Source organism: Microchirus variegatus, assembly GCF_963457635.1.
Source record: "Microchirus variegatus genome assembly, chromosome: 14".
Lineage (NCBI taxonomy): Eukaryota > Metazoa > Chordata > Actinopteri > Pleuronectiformes > Soleidae > Microchirus > Microchirus variegatus.
This window is the reverse complement of record NC_139815.1, coordinates 20,096,889-20,112,267: the sequence shown is the minus strand read 5'-3', so window position 1 is coordinate 20,112,267 and position 15,379 is coordinate 20,096,889. Positions and strand designations below refer to the sequence as shown.

At 38.9% G+C, this 15,379-nt stretch overlaps 1 protein-coding gene across 1 annotated transcript in view; it reads right to left on the bottom strand.

Moving 5' to 3' along the window:
- The window catches only part of LOC310936999 (frizzled-3-like), a gene marked incomplete at its 3' end in the record, with an annotated part of 40,741 nt that extends 25,362 nt beyond the window's left edge, over nucleotides 1-15,379 (bottom strand). Inside the window, exon 1 of the mRNA XM_083901179.1 lies at nucleotides 15,062-15,379. Within this exon, the coding sequence (XP_083757305.1) occupies nucleotides 15,062-15,373 (312 nt within the window). The 5' untranslated portion in view covers nucleotides 15,374-15,379. The remainder of the gene's footprint in view (nucleotides 1-15,061) is intronic.

Sequence of the window (15,379 nt, the reverse complement as noted above, 5' to 3'; positions counted from 1 at the left end):
GGAGAAAGAGACTTCTGAACCTCATCTAGAGGAAAATATGGCTCATGGTAGGAGGATTTAAACCAATCACAAGTCACAGAGAGAGAGAGAGGGCGCCAACTATTGGCTGCTACAATAAAGAAAAACCTTTTTTCTGTCAATTAATATCCATCTTTTTTCCTTAACGACAGACAAAGGCCATCATCAGACAAACCAAAATAAAAGCAGGTTAATGGGCAATGCTACATGCTCTTAGAGAACTAAAATGAAACCTTTATATGGACAGAGCATTGAGAATAAGAAGCATGCTGGGTTTTCTGACGCGGAGGAAAATGAGAAAAAAAAGGCACTGACTGGTCCACCTCTTGTTCAATAGAGGGATTAAGTTTCTTTCTCTTTACTCCTTCTCTCTAAAGAAACCCAGCAGGAGGAGAGAGAAAAAAAAAAAAAACAACAACAAAGAAAGACCGAATGAAAAAAAAAAAAGCAGAATAAGATTAACAGTCACGTAATGCAAGCAGTTACGCTTCTGGCAAACATGATGTAGATGCCAAAAAGTGCACTAAAGCAAAAAAGAAAAGCAGTGCATGCAACCAAAGAGTACAGGGCGTGTTGTATGTGAAAACTGTCTGCTCTCGTCTGTTAAGTTAAGATAAGTTAAGTTAAGTTAAGTTAAGTTAAGTTCCTACAGAAAACCATTGCTATATTACTTTTCATGAGAATGTATTTCCTATAAAAAACAAATATTTTAATGTCTTGATTTGGCTGATTGTTTCATGCACGCCACTGGTCAACGTTAGGGGCTCGCGAGACGCCTGCGAGAAAGAGGCACAGTTGACCATACATCAAAAGTTTTGCTCAATAGGATCTGCAGGTCGTCCACGACGAAGTCCAAGATAAAAAAAAAAATGGGCCGATTTGGTGCAGATTGTTATGGTGTAACAATAAAAAAAAACTCTGGAAACCAAACCATGTGTTATCATCACCCTCATTTCCATTGAGAGCGTCACAAGTGGTTAAATCAGGATAATGTCTCATGTCTGCAGACACGTACTGTAGTAAGCTCACGCTTAGAAACCAATACACATCTCTGCACAGCACATGAGACACTAATCAGACAGTGAGTTGTTTTGGTCCATTTCTCTGTTGGCTTAATTACACGGTTTACAGCTTAATAAACCATATTTGCTGCTCTGCCAGTAATGACGATATCAAAATGGCTGAACCACAAACCACACATCACCCTCACCACCTTCTTCCTTCCTTGTGGGGGGTTGTAATGGTGTTGATTTAGATCCAAAACAAAAAAAATTATAATATGAGGTTTTTGTAGGTGTCTAATAAATCTGTGGTCGGTTTTATCCAGCTTGTTTGTGTGTGTGTGTGTGTGTGTGTGTGTGTGTGTGTGTGGGTCTGCAGGGCTTATAACGGTTGAAGAAAATCCAGTTAGCCAACTCTGCAGAAACTCATGCACATTGTCAAGTGTAACAGGAGGGAGGGAGGGAGAAAAAGGGAGTTGAGAGGGAGGGAGGGAGGGAGTAAGGCAGGAAAAAGGAGACAAACTGGAGTGGAATGGAGAAAAGAGTGGCAGTTTCCCGGTGGATTAGGGAGTCAAATGGATTGTAAGGAGTGTTTAGAGTGTGAGAACCTGAGACACACAAATGCACGGACTCGTATGCTCACGCGCGCACACACACACACACACAGACACACACTGACTTCCTGAAACTGTCACCAGCCTTGTATTGTGTTCAGATCAAGGTGACAGGCTGTCGGGGTTTAAGCCTCCAAAAGAAAGAGCACCTCAGTTCGTTTCCCTCTTAATGTCTCAGATGGAAGTGTTCTGACTTTAAATGCATAATTATCAAACACACTGTGGGTTTTTTTTCCCTCAAGAACTGAGTTCACATTCAGCCTTATTATTGCACCTATTATTTTACACTCACACCTTACGTGTTTATGCCTGTTAAGTGCTCTTTGAAGTGGTTTTTCGCTGCATAATCACTGAGCACCACTGACAGACTAATGCACACGTCGAGACTAAAATGTCAGACTACTGTAACAAGGGTTGGGCATTTAAAACCTGCTTCCAACACCGGTTCCTATTAGATTGCTTTCTACCAGACTGAATCCCAAGGCAAATTTGAATAATAACCAACGATTATTATAATTATTTCAGTGCCTTCCACATCTCAAGCCAATGACATACAGTGATGGAGGCAAGGGTCTTTGTTTGATCACAATCCAGATCACTGCACCATGGTAGGTACCAAAAATGAGACCTTATGCTCATGCTGTGCGTGTTTGATACGACTATCTGCTCCCACCTGGAGTAAAACAACTATGGTTAATATTTGTTCCAACACTTTTAGGACAAAACAGTTGTTTACTGTAAAAGTATTATGATTCGGTTATGTTTCATTTATTCTGTGAATTTGTTGACTGCATTCTTTCCCCCTATATTTATATACAAAAACAATTGAATTTTAAGTAAAAGGTGTAGGAATCCATCTGTTTTTTTAAAAAAGATAGAAAAAAAAGGCTTAATCTGTAATAATAATCTGTAAAACTGCTATTAATGAACACCTTACTTCTAATCAGTCTATAATTCAACTACCTTACATCTGAGGCATTTAAGATTCAAGATTATTGCACACACGTTTACATGCACAGTTTAATCAAGCTAAGGCCAATAGTCCGACTAAGACAGGAAACCGGACAACTTGCTGAGTCCGAGTATAAATGCGGAAGAGAAAAATTATTTATTGGCCTTGTACGTCTGACTCCGCCTCCGTAGGTGCCGATGTATCTCTCTATAAGCTAGTGCATATTTAATCAGTTTCCTGTTGACCTTTATATCACAGAAAATTAAACAGCGAACAGCAAGATGGACGATGAGATGGACCCTGCTGTGGTTTCATACATGCTATACATGTTAATCATGATACAGATTGATCGAGCATGGTTCAAAGACTGAGAAGGAAATTTTGTTGCATGTGCAGAACGCTCAGTCTGACTCCAGTCCGACTAAGCATATACATGCAGCAGGAGTAATCAGACTATGAATCATCGCTTTATCTAGGTATGTTAGACTAGCTCGATTTATGTTGGACTAATATGTTAAAATGACATTAAGAAAACCAAATTATTGTCTTAGTCGGACTAAAATCAGACTTTTAATATTATGCATGCAAACACACTTAGTGATCGTGAGTTTCATCTTGATTTTTGAGTAAAGCCTTGAAGTTGCTTCACGTCTGGTGTGATCGCGCCATTAGAGAAGTGCATTGTTTCAGTTCACAACCAATTAGCAATTACACGTCGCCTCCATCTCCCACAGAAACTCATCTTCTTCTCTTTTTTTTATCCTCTATGCACCGACGGTTTATTTACTGCAGAGTCTTCACTTTCACCGAGTTAATTAAATTTTGGAAAGCATCTTGCTAAGCACACTTGATAAATGTGCCAACAGAGAAAAACTCATGCACCTCACACACACACACACACACTGACGATGTGTCCAGCACACACTCATGAGAGAGACGGGTGTTGGCCGTGAACAGATGAACTGGACAGACAACGATGTTCTCCTCCTTAATCTCTGAAAGGACAGTGAAGAAAGGGGCACCCTTCTCCCACACTCTCTCCCTCTTTCATTCACTTGTTCGTTTATCCGTGTCCATACATCCTTGAGTCGGGAGGACAGGACAAAGCCGTTAATGGCATTCCCCTTCACGTCCCCTTCCCCTCCTCCTCTCCTCCTATCTTCTTTCTCCTGTATTCATCTCTTGTTTTCCTTTGCCTCCCATTTAGCGCTGCAGTTATTCTGACATGCACTTGTCCTTCACTTCTCCCCTTTCTTCTTATTCAAACATCAGCATTCATCGATTCAGCTCATTTAAAAAAAAAAAAAAAAAAAAAAAAAATAGCAACAGCATCTTCTTTTCTGTGTTCTCCGTGTCCTTGATTTCTTGTTATCGAACAAAAATCCAAATAATTACTTGTATTTTTTTGCCATCCAGATGGACATGGTCTCACAGGCTTTGTTTTCCAAAAGAATTTGAGTCTAAAATATTCATGCATGAATAAGGTAAGATATTAACCTGCACAATCAATAACTATGTCCATAAACTGAGTCTCACTGTCAAAACCTGAGAGACGTACTAAAAGAATGACCAATGCTAGGTTGATTCCTATATGTGCACACATTTGGGTTAATAGTTTAATGATAATAATAATAGATACTTTTAGGAACCATTGCACACTTTTTTATAATTTAATATAACATAACATAATATAATCATTAGCCAAAAGAAAAATCCATATTATTCGGCCATTACTCTGACATAAAATTGGTAATCTTTCAATTTGACATAAAAACTAACAACATGAGCAGCTTCTCTGCCAACTGGAAACCATTTTTGGCAGGAAGACGATGGTTCAAAAGGAGTATGTTCATTATTTCAGTCAGTATTAAAAATACAATATTATATGTACCTATATATAAGTCAAGAGGAGAACTGCTCGATGCCGATTTTTAAAAATCAGTGCAGCCAATGGCCCGATAATTGATGCCAATTTTTTTTAGTATGATAAAATATTACTCTTTAATAAAAACATTTATTACAAAAAAATTGATTAACTGAACAACACTCCTCACATCCACAGGTCTCTCTCCCAGATCAACATTTTATGTCCATAATGCAGTATTGTCAATAAATAATCACATATAAACTAAACATTAAATACACAAAGCACGTCAACAAAAAAAAATTAAGCATTAAGCAAGTCTCTGAGAACAGAAATGCATAATTGGCCAATTAATAATCAACCAATGCCAATTATTTAAAACACATTGGCCCAGTTAATCAACCCAACCAATTACTCAGACTACCTCTATGTACAATTTAACCTGGGATTACATCTTAATCTTATCCATGTGCCTTCACCAGACAAAAAAGAAAGTGGATTAATTTATCCAGGACTTCCTACATCATATCAACAACAACAACAACAACAACAACAGCAGACACAGTCTGCTCCCTCGTGTGGGCGGAGAGAGCTGTTATATTCTTTATTCTGGCAGCTACAACATCACTGTATATGCCAACAAAGAAGCGTTTTTATATGACGATTTTTTACTATTTTAAATATCTCAAGACAAATAAAACCTGAGAGCTTTGTGTCTTTATGTTAGAGATGTGAACTGCAGATGTCCTCGCTTGCAGTCTTTTCCCTCTTTCTCTCCTTGGTTTAGTCCAGAACACGCACACTCATCATCCAATTTCCCCTCCCTTTCCCCTGCACGTCTGTCGGTCTGTTTCCATTCTTTCCCCTTCCTTCTCTGCCTATTTAACTACCGTGGCAACAGGTGATGTGTGGAGGCTCTCAGCGGAGGACAATGTCCTCGCTGAGGATAACGAGCGTGAGCGCAGACAGACACACAGACAAAGAGAAGACACTCCTTTTTCCAAATAATATCACAAACAAGCTCGCACACAAGGGGTGCAGAAAGAAAGTGTGAACGATGGCGCGGGGACGAGATATAGAGATATAGATATGAAGCCATGAATGTGACAACAACACGCTCACTCACACAGCAGAGACGCCACCTGTGCACAGCCATCTGCTTCCCACTTACGTACACGCCATTACACACTCAGACAAAAATCATTCACGACTGAAATCTACTGCTATAAATAGCTCCTTCCACGATTTGGACCCGGTTCCGTTTTCACTAATGTGCACAATACACAGGATTTAACTGGTACGTAGAAGTGCAGCGGTTCCCGCGGAAGCAACAATTCCAGCTAATCCTTCATGAAATTAAAGGGGCATTACGTCTCCGATTGAAAAGGTTTAAATTCAGGCTAACTATTCTCTTCTGACTGTGACTGGCTATTATACGGGAGCTATTCTGGGTAGAGTCGAACATTTACAAGTGTACAATTAGTAGCATTAGCGCTCTTAAGGTCGTCGCTAACGTGCAGTATCCTGGAAATATTAGAGCCGCCTTTTGTTTAGTGGCTTTGCGTGAGAAGGGGATGAATGGTGTATATGTGTGTGTGTGTGTGTGTGTGTGTGTGTATGTGTGTGTGTGTGTGTGTGTATTTGGGTTTAGCAGCCAGTGTTAAACATCTCCGTCTCTCACCAAGCACCCACATGCAGTTCCCAGGCCGGGTCATGGGTTCAGATTAAGACAATAAGACATGGATAACCTATATTTATCAAGTGTTGAACACTGCACGACACAAACTGATGACTAGATCCCAGTAAAAAAATACACATAATCACTATTATATTATACAGATTTTAGGTCTACTTGACTGAGAAATTAAAATGTCTACCGCAGAGAAATCTGCATTTTGACTGATTTTTCAGTGCTATAAACACAGACAATAAGATGTGTGTTTGAGTTAATGAGTTCCTATTAAGCTCCTGGTGGGTGATGAAGTTTAGCGAACAGTGATTAAACATAAAGCCCATTCATACAAGGCTATAGAGACCTAACTTAGTGAAAATATTATTACTTTAGGACCTACTCCATTCATACATTTAAATAGAAACAAAAGTGACTGTATTGAGCAACAGGGCAATGAAAAATCCCCCGGAATCTTTCCCTAAATCTCTCTTTACTGAACATTGTGAGTACGGATAAGTAGCAGTGGCAGTTCTGCTGATTGGAACGCTCTGCCAAAAAAACCCAGCACCAGGCAGTGCCTTTGTTCTCCGCATAAATAAATGATTGCTTTATTTGGGCTCGTAGCCTCAATGGACTCTGTCAGAATAAGCAGGATAATCAAGAGTTCAGCTGAGAAAAGAGGGGGAACTTTGGTGCTGAATGAGGACCTGTCGGTCTCTTACTGAGAGAATGGGGTATAAGCCCTCTTCAGATGCACTGAACAGCGCGCACACACACACACACACACACACACACGCACACACACACACAAGCCATTACACATTCACTAAAACACACCTCTATAAAACCTAATTCTCTCTCATTTTCACACACATACACAAAGGAAAAAAATACAACTGACCACACTCAAGCACCACAACCCCCCAAACTCTCTCTCTCTCTCCCTCTCTCTCACACACACACACACACAGACACACACAGACACACACACAGTTGTGGGGACCTGGTGGCCTCCGGGTGGCCCTTCTTACACAGAGAAGTCTTATTTTGAAGGACAGGACCCCATACGGAGAGAAACACAAACAATGAGGACAGTAGGGTCTCAGGGACTTGACACAACCTGACACCGTCAGTGTTTCCCTCTGTATCGTCTTTATTGTTTTGATTTGTTTAGATCATTAAGGAAGAAAGAAAGAAAGAAAAAAACATTTACTTTGAATAGTTGAACAGTTTGTGTCACGAGGTAAATGAGAATTTTAAACACTGATCCTGGAGGAAAAAGCTGCTCATTTAATATTAATACGTTGCTATAAAATAAAATCTATAAATAAAATAAAAACAACTATACAATATATTACTACACAAGGTCATTTGAAGAGATGGTGATGAAGTGCTGAGCTCTTAAAACATTTTCAAATGCATTTATAGGCTTTTTCTGAAAATAGATGAGTGTACTCTCAGCCTTCAATAAGTTCAATGCTGTATAATTTTCTCCAGATTCACCGAGTTAGCATCATATTACCGTCAAACGGACACTTGAGCGTGTTACCAGAAGCCCGCTGATGTTAGTAATGATGTTGCTGCCAGATTCCTGCACTCACTTGATTTCTTAAGAAAATGTCTTAAAGAAAGCCGTTTCTGCTTTTATTGGCCAAATGAACGTGAACTTATCCACGTATCAGCACCTGCAGGGCGGTAGAGGTGGAAGAAAACATAATTGCTCTTAACGTGCAACTCAAATGAGCTGGTTTCCCATGGATGAACAGGAGACTGAAAATTTCCGCTCTTACTCGTAGAGCCAGTTCTGTCTGTTTGACTGATTCGTTGACAAAAAAGTGAAGTGAAGCGTGAAGGGGAAAAAAAAAAGGTTCTTTAGCAGCAGATAAAACTGTCCTCATCACTTTAAAAAGGTGAATCAATGTAGAAGAAATGTAATTACCGTAGAGATGATTATATTTCATCATGACACATGTACTGTAAACCAATCAGTCAAAACAATTGACAGACAGTTGTCAGTACATGCCGCGCACACATGCACATACACTAATATCTGGTCTCGCTGGCCAGCTGGAAGATTTAAGCATGTCAAATCTGAAACCTCATATCCACCATCTGTTTTAATGTTATGGCTGTGCATATACATACACATCTACATTTCATTTGAGAATTTTTCTGTTGCTTTACTTACGCCACAACCTGAAAACTATGTTCACATGCTTTGGTTTGAGCAAAGCAACTGAGAATTGTACTAATGATAATAATGATAATAATAATAATAATAATAATAATGATTGATCGCGATCACACGGAAACCTCATTAGTTTTAATTTACTTATATGGAGTTCAGGAAACCAAGACGTGCATTCTACCCATAACATTCTAATGTTATGGGTAAATGGTGGGAGTATAAGCACAGTGATTGACAGCTCTGGATTCATTAACGGTGGAGCGTTGGCTCGAGGTCTATTTGCTTTACAAACAATGGGCTCTGTTGTAGGTCGAGCCCAGTAAAGTATTTCTCCAAACTGTCCTGTAGACCAGGGGTTCCCTAATCCCTTTCACTCCAGAATCCAAAACACAAATATTGTGTCCAGAAAAAAAGAATAATGAGAGCACTGAATACCATTCTGCTGTGAAGTCTTCTTTCAAACCAGGGTCAGTTGCTATGGCAAAGCTACAGCATGTAATACCTGCCACCGTCTCCCATTGGCCCTCATTTGAAGGCTCTGCCCCCAAAACACTTAGAGGTCATTGTGAAGTAGCTGAACTGTAGTGGAATTATGACTAGTGATGGCACAATATATGATATTATCACTCATCGTGATTAAAAAAGCACTTACAAGAAGTTAATCATGGTGAATTTATATTATTGTGGTAATCGTGAATGGAGAAAAACATTAATATTGCAATTCCTTGTGATTATTTGTGCATATTCCCTGTCTATTTAAAGGAATTATTTTTCACAAATAAATATTAGGGCAGCAACTAATGATTATTTAATGTGTTGATTATTTTCTTGATTAATCGAGTCGCCGTTTGGTCCATATGATGTCAGAAAGTGTTCTTTACCAAACTTGGTAATGGTGATGTTCTCATTTGCTTGTTTTATTTGATTCAGTTTTAACGATTTCTTTGTTACATGGAGCAAAGAAACCAGAAAATATTCACATTTAAGATGCTGAAAAATCAGAAAAACCACTCCTAACCGATGGATATATTATCAAAACAGTTGACGATGAATTTAGTAATCAATTAAAAATTGAGTATTTGTATCAGCCCTTAAAAAATATGTATTATTTCCACGATGTAAGTGCTTAAAACATGACTTGCTCTTCATCTCACGTTCAGTTCACGTCTCTTAGTGCCGATACACAATCCCAGTGACGTCACACGTCTAAATCCCTGTGTCTAATGTCAACCTCCAATAATGTCATAACTTACAGCACATCCTCTGGGAGCTGTAACATGCTGCGGCAGCTGGACGGTGCAGACATATGGCCTGTGTCTCATGTCCTGAGCGACGTATGGACAGAAACACGCGAGGAAGCTCGACCGCGTGCACGCAATTTTAATCATACGTACAAATCATTTAACCATTTAATCGCTATTCGAAAGCCAATTCCCTCGTCTTCCACATGCCCCCCGTCTTATATTTCATTCTCTCGCTCAGGTTTAATTGGCCGTTGTGGCAGATGGACTGGTGGTTGGACTGTGGGAATCAATGTCTTCATTGTGGAAGTGAGAAAGAGATTAGCAGTTAGTTAGCAGTGGTGAGATGACAGCTGCCTCCGTTAGCCTCTCCTGTCTCTCTCTCTAACAATAAAGATACACTCTCTCACTCACACACACACACATGGACGAAAAAAACCAAAAAAAAAAACCTGTGCAGTCAGTCCTTAGCGCCACTCAGCAATTACACACAAGAAAAAACACTGGTCTGTGCCTGGAGCCTGTCTCTCAAACATGTTAATCACCCACACTCACACAAGGATAATCCATTTATGGCTCAGGTTGACAGCTAAAAAGGAAGAAGGCGAATACTGCAATATTTCTAACGTCAATCAAGGCGAGAGGACTCACCAAGGGCATCTCCGCTCCACACTACACACAAAAAAACAGGGTCATGCTTTCCACATAGCAGTGGGAGCTGCACGGTAACTTCCTATACTATTAATGCAGTTTATGAGTTAAAAGACTCAAAAAACCATGGCGCGTTTCCACCGAAATGACATTTTCTTGCTTGTGCCTTTTCAGATTATCAGGAACTCCAGAGAGCTTGGTGGAACACATTTTGCAGGTGTTTAAGCCAGTGCGCCTGCAACCCACCTTTAAAGGAGTAAGAAAAACTTCGCTATCAGTCATTTAAAAAAATATGGACCAAAAGAAAAAGGATGGACGATGGGGGTCCAGAACTTTGAGGTGCAGAGGAAACACAAACCTCACAGATTACCAGGAATTCTTTTCCCCAGGGAAATAACTGCCTGGTACTAAATGTTCCTGGAAATGTTGATGGAAACAGTCATATAGGGTTGTCACTTAAAGGTGCCATATGTAAGAATGTGGCCATAAACGGTTACTACATTCAAATTCAAAATACAGAGGTCTTTTAGGTTTCGTTTTCTGACGTAACTGGCAACCCGTGGTTGCTCGGCAGCTGAGACTGCCAAAAGGTGGCGCCACATGCCAAAACATGATTTCAAAACATAAACATGATTTGCAGTCTGCAAAATATTTTTTTAATGCAAATATTTTGGCTGTACTGTTGTTGTTGGTTAGTTCAGTTTGTTATATGAACATTATTCCTGAGTCTCTGTGACATATTAGGAGGATTTTGTGGCCAATTGCTTTAGATTTATTACATAATGCACCTTTAAAAAATCTAAATGGATTTCTAACCCGTAATTATTTGTCCCCACTGTCACTGTCTCCCCGATACTTTTCATTACTTTACTGACAATTATAGTAAGGGGTACTACTTAAAATAGTCTATGAGGCTGCAGCATTGCAGCTCACATGTTATCTTTACCGACCCCAATCAAAATAATATTGAATTTAATAATGTATTTTATTATAAAAATGCATCATATATATAATAAGTCACCAAAAACTAATACGTCTTACCCTAATGCACTGTATGTGATGGATGGAATATCAGTACCATGACTCAAACGATCAATCTACTCTCGGATAAAGAAGACGCACAAAAGCTTTTTACGGCTGAGGCATCATGTGATATGACATTAAAACAACAGCTGCCAACAATGGCTCCAGTTAAACTTCGAAAAAATGCGAGCAGTTTTGTTTCTGAATCACTCATTTCAAATGTCAAGGTGAAGGACATCAGAACCATCTTCAGGGAAGAGGATTAAATGAATGACTTCAAATCTTCATCAAATCACATTAACAAATCACCCAATCACACGTTGAAGCAGTAAGCACCAAAAACATCCTGCTTGTTTTGTCAAATCATGTAAAACCATATGTAGAATGTATGTTGAGTAGCTTTTAAGGTATAAATACATGTCGTTTCATATTGCTTATTGTCATAATTACTACCCTTATGTATATATGATACGTTCACACGCAGAAGTTGTAATTATGCAGCCAGTGTCCCTTGAGGGACATTATAACATGTCCTCCACAGTTCCCACCAGGACATCCACGTCTGGTCAAAAAACAGAGCAGAGCAGCAGCACTAGCACTATACTGTAACGTGGCTCGAGTTGCTGCACAACCATCTTCAGAAAGCCGTGTCTCTTCAATGACTGCAGGGACTTTATGGTGTCGGTTTAGGTTACTTAGCTCCTTCTGCATTTGGGTCAAATCAAGTTCAACAACAGATGCGTCTTTACAACCCCTGACACAGCGTGTTTTGACACGGCACTGGGGAAATCATCTTGATTTAAACATTTGCATGGTCCTTTAAAAGAAAAAAAAAGGTGCCAGCACCATAGAAAAATGAGGCTGTAAAATCCTAATTGCACGGCTGTCATTTCAAAATAAAACCGTTAAACTGGTAAAACTGCATCTTCATTCTCTATTATCTACAGGAAGAAGAAAAGGAGACGCATGCACCGCGATCTGCGCTGCATAATATCCTTAATAGACAATGTTAAAATGGCTTTTTCTGATTAAATATATTACTAAAAATGAAAAAAAAATGCCCAGGTTTAACATGCAAAGTGCACAGCCAACGCTGGCTTTAATAAAAATTAATCCGCTTTTGACCGGATGTAATTTAATACACCAACTATGAGCAGCTGGAGGCAGATTTATTTCATTGGATATCTGCTACCCTTCTGTCATCTTCACACTTAAAACCACAGTTGTACGGAAGCCAAAACATGGCGGAGAAAACGCAGTAATGTGAAGAAGGGGCTGAATACTGAATTGCTTGCAATATCCTTAACGTTAAGGATTGCATCTGGGTTTTTTTTTTGTGATTTCACGGCCAAATATTGTGAGAAAAAGACACCTTCTGGTCATCACAATTTACCTCTTTTGCTGACCTGCAATCAACCAAAGCCTGTTTAAACGTGGTGACAATTAAGAAATTTAAACCAGAAGACATAGATTCTGCATATTCACACATGTACAATCTGTTTGCCCGAGATTCGGAAAACGCTTACACACCCAAATGTGTCCGGATTGAAAAAACTGCAAAGAGGTAATCATGTCTCGTTATTGAGCAACACCTCCCTCTGTGTTCTCCCTCCCTCTCTGGGGAGTAACAAAGGAGCAGGAAAAAGAGGTAACATAATATAGATGGATGGTGTGTGTGTGTGTGTGTGTGTGTGTGTGTAGTATTGTAGTCACACCGTGTGTAACGCTATGTTTCCCTCCAGTTGCTTAAAAGCAACGCTTTGTAAGTATTCGTCATATAATCTAGTTTTTCTGCCACAGTGAGTCAAACACACACATTCATCTATGTCTACATGAACAGTGACACACACACACACACACACACACACACACACACACACACACACACACACAGAGGATGGAGCTGAAACACGAGGAGGACAGATTGACTGTCACCTTTCCTCCGGTGTTGTGCGACTCCTGTCGACTCTTTGATATTCCAGGCTTGTGTGAAAGCCACTTCAGTCCCAGTATGCTTTCATGTCGCCAATTTGTTCTCTGGAGTTGTAAAACAAGGCCTTTCAATTGTTGCTGCTCCAACAGCTGGGACCAGCGGTATGGGTTTTTTTTTGTGAGAACTAATTTAATTGTGATTTGAATTAGCAGACAATTGTTTCATCCAAGAAAACACATAAATAAAACGACAAATCTGAGGTAAAACATTAAAAAAAAACAATAGGCTCCTGTCATGACTCTATAATATCTCCATACCTTGGAAACCACGAGTCATATTTCCAAAGTCAGTCTGTCTGACATTCATCTAAATATGATGTCTACTCATTGAGCTAGTGCTGTATAGGAAAAGACCAAAATGAACGGAGCCTCTCAGAACAGGGCACAGCACAAATGTGAGCCTTCAAGTTAACATTATTCAAAGAAAAATTGCAGAAAACAACATATTTTTCATTGCAATTGTGAGTGATTGTGTGTGAGGATTATTTTGTGTTTTTCTTGCGTGTTTTTGCCTATTTTATTGATTTTATTTTGTGAGTACGAAAGGGTCTTGAGAGGGTTGAATGTATTGTATTTTTTGTATTTTATTTTATTTTTGCAGCCGTGTCAAGAAATAAAGTCCATCTATCTATCTTTGATTTTATATATGTACGTATATGTATCTATATATATATATATATATATATATATATATATATATATATATATATATATATATACATATATATATATACATACATACATATATATACATAGATACATATACGTACATATATATATATATACACACACACATATACACATACATACATATATATATACACATATACATATATGTATATAAATATATATATAAATATACATATATACATATACATATATTTACGTATATATATATATATTTAAAAAAACAAGTATGATTGTGAAACGTTAACAATTAGGGTGTGGATCAATAGTGAGCTTTCATTGCATTACTACTAAAGAAAATTAGGTAACACTTTATATGAAGGAACACATATTCACCATTAACTAGGTGCTTACTAACATATATAAGTAGCATACTAGCCCTTTATAAGTAATTATTATGCATGTATTAACACCTTATTCTACCTCTATTGCGACAAGAATTAAGATTATTCCTACATAAGGTGTTAATACGTGCTTGATGTTTACTAATAAAGGGCTAGTATGCGACTTATATGCATGTTAGTAAGCACCTAGTTAATGGTCAATATCCTTAATATAAAGTGTTACCAAAAATGATATTGTAATTATTGCTGTCATTGTGATGCCCAATGTAAGAAAACACAATGTGGGTCATTTTCTGGTTCATTGAAGGTGATTGGTTTGAAGGGGATATATATATATATATATATATAATAGTTTGTTGAAATGACTTAAAATAACTCTATTAACCAAAGTACCAAAGAACTCTTGACCTTGGACAACCGCATTTGCTTTGATATTTTTGTTTGTATTTTTAAAGATATATTACACGCAGACACAATGTGTTCCTTTCCAAGCTGCAATGGGTGGTTTATTGTGTGTTGAACTCTGCAGACTCTGTTGCATTGTGCATGTTTCTATTTGTGCACCTTGTCACCGAGACAAAGAACTGTACATGCACATGTGCTGTAAACAACAACAACAACCTAACCTTAAATCCTGTCAAAAAACAAAAAAAAAAAACTCATCATCCCATGTACTGCAGTTCGAGGCTCATTCATCTGTTTCAGCAAACACTGTAATTTGACCGCTCTCGTTCAAAGCTGATCTCTAATTTCTCCATGTGTGATACTGACACAAGCCGCACACAACACACACACGCACACACACAAAACCTACCTCCATGGCGAGGGCAGCAGTTTGCTGATCGTAGTGATTCAGTAGATTGGGCATGAAGGTGGTGTTGTAAGGCAGATCCTGACACATCCTCAGTCTAATGGGCTCGCAGCTGAACTCGTTGTGGCTCTCTACGGACTCCATGTGAATGGACAGAGCAGGTGTAACCAGGGAGAGGAGCAGGAGGACCACAGAGGCCAGAAAGAACAAAAAACAGGCAGGAAGTCGCCGCCTGCACTCCACTGGTGTAGTTCTTGAAAACCAGTCTTTGGTGCGTCCTCTCCCAGCAGGTGCTCCAGTCTCCATGTCCAACATTTCTCC